This window comes from Ranitomeya variabilis, chromosome 4, assembly GCF_051348905.1.
Source record: "Ranitomeya variabilis isolate aRanVar5 chromosome 4, aRanVar5.hap1, whole genome shotgun sequence".
In the NCBI taxonomy this organism is placed as follows: domain Eukaryota; kingdom Metazoa; phylum Chordata; class Amphibia; order Anura; family Dendrobatidae; genus Ranitomeya; species Ranitomeya variabilis.
Window position 1 is genome coordinate 593,134,292 of NC_135235.1, and position 12,535 is coordinate 593,146,826.

General features: G+C 42.3%; 1 protein-coding gene across 1 annotated transcript in view; it reads right to left on the reverse strand.

Moving 5' to 3' along the window:
• The window catches only part of DOK5 (docking protein 5), a 154,072-nt gene that overhangs the window by 21,412 nt on the left and 120,125 nt on the right, over positions 1-12,535 (reverse strand). The window contains exon 2 of the mRNA XM_077253171.1: positions 1,331-1,438. Coding sequence (XP_077109286.1) covers positions 1,331-1,438 — 108 coding nt within the window. The remainder of the gene's footprint in view (positions 1-1,330; positions 1,439-12,535) is intronic.

A 12,535-nucleotide genomic window follows, 5' to 3' on the forward strand; every position in this document is an offset into this window, starting at 1 on the left:
TACCCTAAGGAGGCTGGGAAACAAGTGTCGAACAACTTCAATATTGTCGATCGCGCTCGTTTAGCGGCCTGAACTCAGCGCAGGTAAATACAACCAAAATATTTCTGTGTAATGGTGTAATATCTGAGCATTTGGGGCCCCACTTTAAACTTTTGCCGAGGGCCCCACTTTGTCTAAAACTGGCCCTGAATATAACTACTATAATACTGCCGCTATGTTCAAGAGAAAAACTACTATAATACTGATCCCTATGTACAAGAATATAACTACTATAATACTGCCCCTATGTACAAGAATATAACTACTATAATACTGCCCCCTATATACAAGAATATAACTACTATAATACTGATCCCTATGTACAAGAATATCACTACTATAATACTGCCCCTATGTACAAGAATATAACTACTACAATACTGCCCCCTATATACAAGAAAATAACTACTATAATACTGCTCCCTATATACAAGAATATAACTACTATAATACTGCCCCTATGTACAAGAATATAACTACGATAATACTGCCCCTATGTACAAGAATATAACTACTATAATACTGCCCCCTGTATACAAGAATATAACTACTATAATACTGCCCCTATGTACAAAAATATAACTACTATAATACTGCCCCTATGTACAAGAATATAACTACTATAATACTACCCCCTATGTACAAGAATATGACTACTATAATACTGCCCCCTATGTACAAAAATATAACTACTATAATACCGCCTCTTATGTACAAGAATATAACTACTATAATACTGACCTCTATGTACAAGAATATAACTACTATAATACTGCCCCTGTGTACAAGAATATAACTACTATAATACTGCTCCCTATGTATAAGAATATAACTACTATAATACTGCTCACTATGTACAAGAATATAACTACTATAATACTGCCCTTATGTAAAAGAATTTAACTTCTATAATACTGTCCCCTATGTACAAGAGTATAACTACTATAATACTGCTCCCTATGTACAAGGATATAGCGACTATAATACTGCCCTTATGTAAAAGAAAATAACTTATATAATACTGTCCCCTATGTACAAGAATATAACTACTATAATACTGCTCCTATGTAAAAGAATATAACTTCTATAATACTGTCCCCTATGTATAAGAATATAACTACTATAATACTGCCCTTATGTAAAAGAATATAACTTCTATAATACTGTCCCCTATGTACAAGAATATAACTACTATAATACTGCCCCTATGTACAAGAGTATATCTACTATAATCCTGCCCTCAGTGAATATAAATCTTTTCCTTTCTTCATGCAGAATTTCTCATATTTACCTTATGATAACATCGGAAGTATGCTGCTCGCTCATCTGAAAACTTCTCCAGACGCTTTGGTCCTTTACTAGAAGCCTTCTTGAATACTAACCAAAACCTCTGATAAATCTGCAGGTAGAGAAGCAGAGATTTGTCACACACTAAACAGTCTCAAGAAACTTATTATATCCTTATAAAAAAAAACACTTTAAGTCCTATATTGCTCATATTTTGTCTTGACTTTTTTGAAAGCTCAAAGCTGTGGCTTCCTGTACCCAAATACAACATATCACACAAAAAGCTATCAAGGATGTGGTCCATCGGCAGCCCACTCCCAGAAGACAAGGGCCCAGAAGGCTAATGTGAGGATTGGGAATAGGTGGCCTTCCCTTGCTGATGCTTTGAGAGCCTAAAGCTGCTCACAGCATCCACATGGGTAGCCATTGTTGGCCAAAAGCCCCACTGAATTTCTGCCCACCTCCCAAAAGAAGTGAGCAAGAGATGAAAGGGATCCTCAAAGTCACATAGATTTTCTCTTAGACCAGCAGGAGGGAAACGCATAAGGTTATCACATCCATAGTACTCCTTGTAGCAAAGCAAATGCATATCAGTGAACACAACAAAATAAATTAAAACTAACCAACCATTCATCAGATTCAGCTGGCGCGAACAACGAGCAGCATGAATCAGACACTTGGGCAGCTAGATACGTTTTAGTCTGAAACATTGTCAACAAACCATTGGGGAACTGTGGGCCTGATTGAACAAAGCTTTTATGCCAGTATTCTGCCAACAGATGTGCAGTGTCCATATATAGAATAAGAAAATTGGTACTGTGCGGTGTCCATATATCTAGAAAAAGAGAAGTGGCACTGTGCAGTTTCCATATATACAGAATAGGAGAAGTGGTACTGTGCAGTGTCCATATATACAGAATAAGAAAAGTGATACTGTACAGTGTCCATATATACAGAATAGGAGAAGTGGTACTGTGCAGTGTCCATGTATACAGAATAAGAAAAGTGGTACTGTGCAGTGTCCATATATACAGAATAAGAGAAGTGGTACTGTGCGGTGTCCATATATACAGAATAAGAGAAGTGGTACTGTGCAGTGTCCATATATACAGAATAAGAGAAGTGGTACTGTACAGTCTCCATATATACAGAATAGGAGAAGTGGTACTGTGCAGTGTCCATATACACAGAATAAGAGAAGTGGTACTGTGCAGTGTCCATATACACAGAATAAGAGAAGTGGCATTCTGCAGTGTTCATATATCCAGAATAGGAGAAGTGGTACTGTGCAGTGTCCATATATACAGAATAAGAGAAGTGGTACTGTGCAGTGTCCATATATACAGAATAGGAGAAGTGGTACTGTGCAGTGTCCATATATACAGAATAAGAGAAGTGGTACTGTGCAGTGTCCATATATACAGAATAAGAGAAGTGGTACTGTGCCGTGTCCATATATACAGAATAAGAGAACTGGTACTGTGCGGTGTCCATATATACAGAATAAGAGAAGTGGTACTGTACAGTCTCCATATGTACAGATTAAGAGAAGTGGTACTGTGTTGTGTCCATATATACAAAATAAGAGAAGTGGTACTGTGCAGTGTCCATATATACAGAATAAGAGAAGTGGTACTGTGAAGTGTCCATATATACAGAATAAGAGAAGTGGTACTGTGCGCTGTCCATATATACAGAATAAGAGAAGTGGTACTGTGCTGTGTCCATATATACAGAATAAGAGAAGTGGTACTGTGCTGTGTCCATATATACAGAATATGAGAAGTGGTACTGTGCGGTGTCCATATATACAGAATAAGAGAAGTGGTACTGTGCTGTGTCCATATATACAGAATAAGAGAAGTGGTACTGTGCTGTGTCCATATATACAGAATAAGAGAAGTGGTACTGTGCTGTGTCCATATATGCAGAATAAGAGAAGTGGTACTGTGTGGTGTCCATATATACAGAATAAGAGAAGTGGTACTGTGCGGTGTCCATATATACAGAATAAGAGAAGTGGTACTGTGCGGTGTCCATACATATAGATTAGACCTTCGGCCTGGGACAGCTCATGTAGTCTCATGGAGACTTTCAGTATCACCTCTATGCTGATGACACACAGATCTACCTCTCTGGACCCGATATCACCTCCTTACTAACCAGAATCCCACAAAGTCTGTCCGCTATTTCATCCTTCTTCTCTGCTTGATTTTTAAAACTTAACATGGACAAAACCAAACTTGTCTTCTTTCCCAATGTTACTCAAACCCCCCAATAGACCTATCCATCAAAGTAAATGGCTGCTCACTCTCCCCAGTCCCACAAGCTCGCTGCCTCAAGGTAACCCTTGACTCTGATCTCTCCTTCAAAATACATATCCAAGCCCTTTCCACTTCCTGCCGACTTCAACTCAAAAATTTCTCCCGAATCGGTACATTCCTTAATCAAGAATCTGCAAAAACACTAGTCTATGCCCTCATCATCTCCTGCCTTTTACTACTGCAATCTCCTGCTCTGTGGCCTCCCCTCTAACACTCTCAAACCCCTCCAATCTATCTTAACCCCTGAAGCCCCGAGGGTGGTTTGCACGTTAATGACCGGGCCAATTTTTACAATTCTGACCATTGTCCCTTTACGAGGTTATAACTCTGGAATGCTTCAACAGATCCTAGTGATTCTGACATTGTTTTCTCGTGACATATTGTACTTCATGATAGTGGTAAAATTTATTTGATATTACCTGTGTTTATTTGTAAAAAAAAACGGAAATTTGGCAAAAATTGTGAAAATTTCACAATTTTCCAACTTTTAATTTTTATGCCCTTAAATCACAGATATGTCACACAAAATACTTAATAAGTAACATTTCCCACATGTCTACTTTACATCAACACAATTTTTGAAACAAAAATTTTTTTCGTTAGGGAGCTATAAAGGTTAAAAAGTTGACCAGCAATTTCTCATTTTTACACCATTTTTTTTAGGGACCACATCACATTTGAAGTCATTTTGAGGGGTCTATATGATAGAAAATAACCAAGTGTGACACCATTCTAAAAACTGCACCCCTCAAGGTGCTCAAAACCACATTCAAGAAGTTTATTAACCCTTCAGGTGTTTCACAGGAATTTTTGGAATGTTTAAAAAAATGAACATTTAATTTTTTTTCACAAAAAATTTACTTCAGCTCCAATTTGTTTTATTTTACCAAGGGTAACAGGAGAAAATGGACCCCAAAAGATGTTGTACAATTTGTCTTGAGAACCCCGATACCCCATATGTGGGGGTAAACCACTGTTTGGGTGCATGGCAGAGCTCGAAAGGGAAGGAGCGCCATTTGACTTTTCAATGCAAAATCGGCTGGAATTGAGATGGGACGTTTGGAGAGCCCCTGATGTGCCTAAACATTGAAACCCCCCACAAGTGACACCATTTTGGAAAGTAGACCCCTAAGGATCTTATCTAGATGTGTTGTGAGAGCTTTGAACCCCAAGTGTTTCACTACAGTTTATAATGCAGAGCCGTGAAAATAAAAAATATTATTTTTTTTTTACAAAAATTATTTTTTAGCCCCCAGTTTTGTATTTTTCCAAGGGTAACAGGAGAAATTGGACCCTAAAAGTTGTTGTGCAATTTGTCCTGGGTACGTTGATACCCCATATGTGGGCGGAAACCACCGTTTGAGCGCATGGCAGAGCTCGGAAGGGAAGGAGCGCCATTTGGAATGCAGACTTAGATGGAATCGTCTGTAGGCGTCACATTGCGTTTGCAGAGCCCCAATGTACCTAAACAGTAGAAACTCCCCACAAGTGACCCCATATTGGAAACTAGATCCCCAAGGAACTTATATAGATGTGTTGTGAGAACTTTGAACCCCCAAGTGTTTCACTACAGTTTATAACACAGAGCCGTGAAAATGAAAAATCATTTATTTTCCACAAAAATTGTTTTTTAGCCCCCAAAATTTTTATTTTCCCAAGGGTAACAAGAGAAATTGGACCCCAGAAGTTGTTGTCCAATTTGTCCTGAGTATGCTGATACTCCATATGTTGGGGTAAACCCCTGTTTGGGCACACGGGAGAGCTCGGAAGGGAAGGAGCACTGTTTTACTTTTTCAATGCAGAATTGGCTGGAATTGAGATCGGACGCCATGTCGCGTTTGGAGAGCCCTGATGTGCCTAAAGAGTGGAAACCCCCAATTCTAATTGAAACCCTAACCCAAACACACCCCTAATCCAAACCACACCCCCAACCCTAACCACACCTCTAACTCCAACACACCCCTAATCCCAACCATAACCCTAACCACACCCCTAACCCTGACACACCCCTAACCCTAATCCCAACCGTAAATGTAATCCAAACCCTAACCCTAGCCCCAACCCTAACACTAAACCTAGCCCCAACCCTAACCCTAGCCCCAACCCTAGCTCCAACCCTAGCCCCAACCCTAACCATAGCCCTAACCATAGCCCTAACCCGAGTGGGAAAATGGAAATAATTTTTTTTATTTTTTTATGTTTCCCTAACTAAGGGGGTGATGAAGGGGGGTTTGATTTACTTTTATAGCGGGTTTATTAGCGGATTTTTATGATTGGCAGCTGTCACACACTAAAAGACTCTTTTTATTGCAAAAAATATTTTTTTGCGTCTCCATATTTTGGTCCACAGAGTCATGTGAGGTATTGTTTTTTGCGGGACGAGTTGACGTTTTTATTGGTAACATTTTCGGGCACATGACATTTTTTGATCGCTTTTTATTCCGATTTTTGTGAGGCAGTGTGACCAAAACCCAGCTATTCATGAATTTCTTTTGGGGGGATGCGTTTATGCCGTTCCGCGTTTGGTAAAATGGATAAAGCAGTTTTATTCTTCGAGTCAGTATGATTACAGCGATACCTCATTTATATCTTTTTTTATGTTTTTGCGCTTTTATACGATAAAAATTATTTTATAGAAAAAAGAATTAATTTTGCATCGCTTTATTCTGAGGACTATAACTTTTTTATTTTTTCGCTGATGACGCTGTGTGGTGGCTCGTTTTTGCGGGACAAGATGACGTTTTCAGTGGTATCATGGTTATTTATATCTGTCTTTTTGATCGCGTGCTATTCCACTTTTTGTTCGGCGGTATGATAATAAAGGGTTTGCTTTTTGCCTCTTTTTTTTTTTTACGGTGTTCACTGAAAGGGTTAACTAGTGGGACAGTTTTATAGGTCGGGTCGTTACGGACGTGGCGATACTAAATGTGTGTACTTTTATTGTTTTTTTTTTTATTTAGATAAAGGAATGTATTTATGGGAACAATATTTTTTTTTCTTTATTTAGATTTTTTTTTTTTTACACATCTAAATATATATTTTTTTACTTTATAACATTGCCCCGGGGGGGGCATCATGTTATAAGGTCAGATCGCTGATCTGACACTTTGCACAGCACTGTGTCAGATCAGCGATTTGACATGCAGGGCTGCAGGCTTACCAGCGCTTGCTCTGAGCAGGTGCTGGTAAGCCACCTCCCTGCGGGACCCGGATGCAGCCCCGTGGCCATTTTGGATCCGGGGCCTGCAGGGAGGAGATGCTTGGTACAAGGTGAGCACATCGCCTTGTACCGAGGGTCTCAGGGAAGCCCGCAGGGAGCCCCCTCCCTGCGCGATGCTTCCCTATGCCCCCGGAACGCTGCCATCATGTTTGATCGCAGTGTGCCGGGGGTTAATGTGCCAGGGGTGATAGTTAGCTGACACCCGGCCGCGATCGCATGATCCAATTGAGATGCTGTGGCTTGACCTTAAAAAGGCAGTTCATACTCGGAAACCCTCCAATGATGCTGAATTACAACAATTCTGCAAAGATGAGTGGGTCAAAATTCCTCCAGAGCGTTGTAAAAGACTTATTGACAGTTATAACAAAAGCTTGATTGCAGTTGTTTCTACTAAGGTTGACCCAACCAGTTATTAGGTTTAGGGGGCAATCACTTTTTCACACAGGGCCCTGTAGGTTTGGATTTAATTTTCCCTTAATAAAAAAGACCTTAATTTAAAAACTGCATTTTGTGTTTACTTGTGTTGTCTTTGTCTAATATTTAAATTTGTTTGGTGATCTGAAACATTTACTGTAAATGTGACAAACATGGAAAAGAATAGGAAATCAGGAAGGGGGCAAACACTTTTTCACACAACTGTATGTCAAACTCTGGCCCACAATCCAAATCTTGCCCTCAGGGGTGAGTATATTTGGCCCATAATGGCGGGTGACCCCTTGCACCCCCTGCTCAGCATCCCACTTTCAACTGTATTGGCATCACCGATACCGATAATACAGTTGAAAGCATTGATGGAGGAGGGAGCATTGGTTGACGCTCTCACCATTATCATTCTCCTTCTGCATCTGACGTCTCAGTGCAGCGGGCTTGATGACGTCATTACAACTCACCCACTGTGCCAAATAGTGAAGAGTTTCAGATCATTCTCGGCAGAGACCAGATTAATTGAGGAACGAGAAGAGGTGAATATTTTTTGTTCTTAATGTGGGGTGTCATGGTTCCCAATGGCAAGGGAACGTAAGAAACATATAAATAACGAACGAGCTCTCGGGTGATGGAAACTCGAGTTGACCGTGAGCTAAATCTACCACACAACTAATAGTAGCCAGGGAGCATACCTACGGCTTCCTAAATGCCACGCGCCAGCCGGAGGACTAACTAAGCCTGGTAGAGGAAGAAACAGACCTGGCTTACCTCTAGGGAAATACCCCAAAAGATGATAGCAGCCCCCCACATGTAATAACGGTGAAATAAGAGGAAAAGACATACACAGTATGAAAGTAGATTTAGCAAAGAGAGGTCCACTTACTAGATAGCAGAAGGATACAAAAGAGGACTTCACGGTCAACTGAAAACCCTTTCAAAAAACCATCCTGAAATTACTTTAAGACTCCTGTGTCAACTCATGACACAGGAGTGGCAATTTCAGCCCGCAAGAGCTTCCAGCTACAGAGAATTACAAAAACTGCAAACTGGACTAAAGATACAAAACAAAAGGACAAAGTCCACTTAGCTGATCAGCAGACTAGTAGCAGGAACATGCAACCGAAGGCTCTGGTTACAATGATGACCGGCAAGGAAATGACTGGAGAGCAAGGCTAAATAGGAAACTCCCAAACGCTGATGGAAGCAGGTGAACAGAAGCAGCAAAGTGCAAACAAGTCACCAGTACCACCAGCAACCACCAGGGGAGCCCAAAAAGCGGATACACAACAGTACCCTCCCCTTAAGGAGGGGGCACCGAACCCTCACAAGAACCGCCAGGGCGATCTGGATGAGCCCTATGAAAGGCACGAACCAAATCCGAGGCATGAACATCAGAGGCAGTTACCCAAGAATTATCTTCCTGACCATAGCCCTTCCATTTAACCAGATATTGAAGTCTCCGTCTGGAAATACGGGAGTCCAAGATCTTTTCTACCACGTACTCCAATTCACCCTCCACCAGCACAGGAGCAGGAGGTTCAGTAGAAGGAACCACCGGTACCTCATATCTCCGCAACAGCGACCGATGGAACACATTATGGATAGCGAAAGATGCCGGGAGGTCCAAACGAAAGGAGACAGGGTTAAGAATCTCCAAAATCCTATAAGGACCGATAAACCGAGGCTTAAATTTAGGAGAAGAAACCCTCATAGGGACAAAACGGGAAGACAACAACACCAAGTCCCCAACACGAAGGTGGGGGCCAACACGACGACGGCGGTTAGCAAACTGCTGAGTCCTCTCCTGGGACAATTCCAAATTATCCACCACTTGTCCCCAAATCTGATGCAACCGATACACTACCGCATCCACTCCAGGACAATCCGAAGATTCAACCTGACCAGATGAAAAACGCGGATGAAACCCTGAATTGCAAAAGAAAGGAGAAACCAAAGTGGCAGAACTAGCCCGATTATTAAGAGCAAACTCCGCCAACGGCAGAAAGGCAACCCAATCATCCTGATCCGCAGACACAAAACACCTCAAATAAGTCTCCAAAGTTTGATTAGTTCGTTCCGTCTGGCCATTGGTCTGAGGATGGAATGCAGACGAAAAAGACAAATCAATGCCCAACCTGGCACAGACTGCCCGCCAAAATCTAGACATGAACTGGGTACCCCTGTCAGAAATGATGTTTTCCGGAATACCATGCAGGCGAACCACATTTTGAAAAAACAGAGGGACCAACTCAGATGAGGAAGGCAACTTAGGCAATGGCACCAAATGAACCATTTTAGAAAAACGGTCACACACCACCCAGATGACAGACATCTTCTGAGAAACAGGGAGGTCCGAGATAAAGTCCATAGAGATGTGCGTCCAAGGCCTCTTCGGAATAGGCAAGGGCAACAACAACCCACTAGCCCTAGAACAACAAGGCTTGGCCCGAGCACACACATCGCAAGACTGCACAAAAACATGCACATCTCGAGACAGGGAAGGCCACCAGAAGGATCTAGCCACCAAATCTCTGGTGCCAAAAATTCCCGGATGACCTGCCAGAGTAGAAGAATGAACTTCCGAGATGACTCTAGTGGTCCACTCGTCAGGAACAAACAGTCTACCAGACGGACAACGATCAGGTCTATCCGCCTGAAATTCCTGCAAAGCACGTCGCAAATCAGGAGAGACAGCAGACAAAACCACTCCATCCTTAAGGACACCAGCAGGTTCAGAACTCCCAGGAGAGTCAGGCTCAAAACTCCTAGAAAGAGCATCTGCCTTCACATTCCTAGAACCCGGTAAGTACGAGACCACAAAATTAAACCGGGAAAAGAACAACGACCAACGTGCCTGTCTAGGATTCAGGCGCCTGGCAGACTCCAAATAAATTAAATTCTTGTGATCAGTCAAAACTACCACCTGATGTTTGGCACCCTCAAGCCAATGACGCCACTCCTCAAATGCCCACTTCATGGCCAAAAGCTCCCGATTACCAACATCATAGTTTCGCTCGGCGGCCGAAAATTTTCGCGAAAAGAACGCACAAGGTCTCATCACTGAGCAGTCGGGACTTTTCTGCGACAAAACCGCCCCCGCTCCAATCTCGGAAGCATCGACCTCAACCTGAAAGGGAAGGGAAACATCAGGCTGGCGCAACACAGGGGCAGACAAAAAGCGGCGCTTAAGCTCCCGAAAGGCCTCCACGGCAGCAGGGGACCAATTGGCAACATCAGCACCCTTTTTAGTCAAATCCGTCAGAGGTTTAGCAACGCCAGAAAAAACAGCTATAAATCGACGATAAAAATTAGCAAAGCCCAAGAATTTCTGGAGACTCTTCAGAGAAGTAGGCTGCGTCCAGTCGTAAATAGCCCGAACCTTGACAGGGTCCATCTCAATAGAAGAAGGGGAAAAAATGTACCCCAAAAAGGAAATTTTTTGAACCCCAAAAACACACTTTGAACCCTTTACACACAAAGAATTCTCCCGCAAAACCTGAAAAACCCTCCTGACCTGCTGAACATGAGACTCCCAGTCATCAGAAAAAATCAAAATATCATCCAAGTACACTATCATAAATTTATCCAAATATTCACGGAAAATATCATGCATTAAGGACTGAAAGACAGAAGGTGCATTAGAAAAGCCGAAAGGCATTACCAAATACTCAAAATGGCCCTCAGGCGTATTAAATGCGGTTTTCCACTCATCCCCCTGCTTAATTCGCACCAAATTATACGCCCCACGAAGATCAATCTTAGAGAACCACTTAGCCCCCCTTATGCGAGCAAACAAATCAGTCAGCAAAGGCAACGGATACTGATATTTGACTGTAATTTTATTCAGGAGTCGATAATCAATACAAGGCCTCAGAGAGCCATCCTTTTTAGAGACAAAGAAAAAACCGGCTCCTAAAGGTGATGAAGAAGGACGAATATGTCCCTTTTCCAGGGACTCCTTAATATACTCGCGCATAGCAGCATGTTCAGGTACAGACAGGTTAAACAAACGACCCTTTGGAAATTTACTGCCAGGAATCAGATCTATGGCGCAATCACAATCCCTGTGAGGAGGGAGCGAACCAATCTTAGGCTCTTCAAAAATATCACGATAATCAGACAAAAATGCCGGAATCTCAGATGGAATAGATGACGAAATGGGCACCATAGGAGTGTCCCCATGAGCCCCCCGACATCCCCAGCTTAACACAGACATAGCTTTCCTGTCAAGGACTGGGTTATGAGACTGTAACCATGGCAATCCAAGCACCAAAACATCATGTAAATTGTACAACACAAGGAAGCGAATCACCTCCTGATGGTCTGGAGTCATACGCATAGTCACTTGCGTCCAGAACTGTGGTTTATTACAAGCCAAAGGTGTAGAATCAATACCCTTCAGAGGTATAGGGACTTCCAGAGGCTCTAAATCAAACCCACAGCGCCTGGCAAAGGACCAGTCCATAAGACTCAGAGCGGCGCCAGAGTCCACATAGGCATCCACGGTAATAACTGATAATGAACAAATCAAGGTTACAGACAAAATAAATTTGGACTGTAAAGTGCCAATTGAAATAGACTTGTCAACCTTCCTAGTACGTTTAGAGCATGCCGATATAACATGAGCAGAATCACCACAATAGAAGCACAACCCATTTTTACGCCTATAATTCTGCCGCTCGCTTCTGGACATAATTCTGTCACATTGCATTTTCTCTGGCGTCTCTTCAGAAGATACCGCCAAATGGTGCACGGGTTTGCGCTCCCGCAAACGCCGATCAATCTGAATTGCCATTGTCATGGACTCATTCAGACCTGTAGGCGCAGGGAACCCGACCATAACATCTTTAACGGCATCAGAAAGGCCCTCTCTGAAATTTGCCGCTAAGGCGCACTCATTCCACTGAGTAAGCACAGACCATTTACGAAATTTTTGGCAGTATATCTCAGCTTCATCTTGCCCTTGAGATAGGGCTATCAAAGCTTTTTCAGCTTGAATCTCCAAATTAGGTTCCTCATAAAGCAACCCTAAAGCCAGGAAAAACGCATCCACATTGAGCAACGCAGGATCCCCTGGTGCCAATGAAAATGCCCAATTTTGAGGGTCACCTCGCAGCAAAGAAATTACAATCTTAACCTGCTGGACAGGATCTCCTGAGGAGTGAGGTCTGAGAGAAAGGAATAATTTACAATTATATTTGAAATTCAAAAACCGAGATCTATCTCCGGAAAACACCTC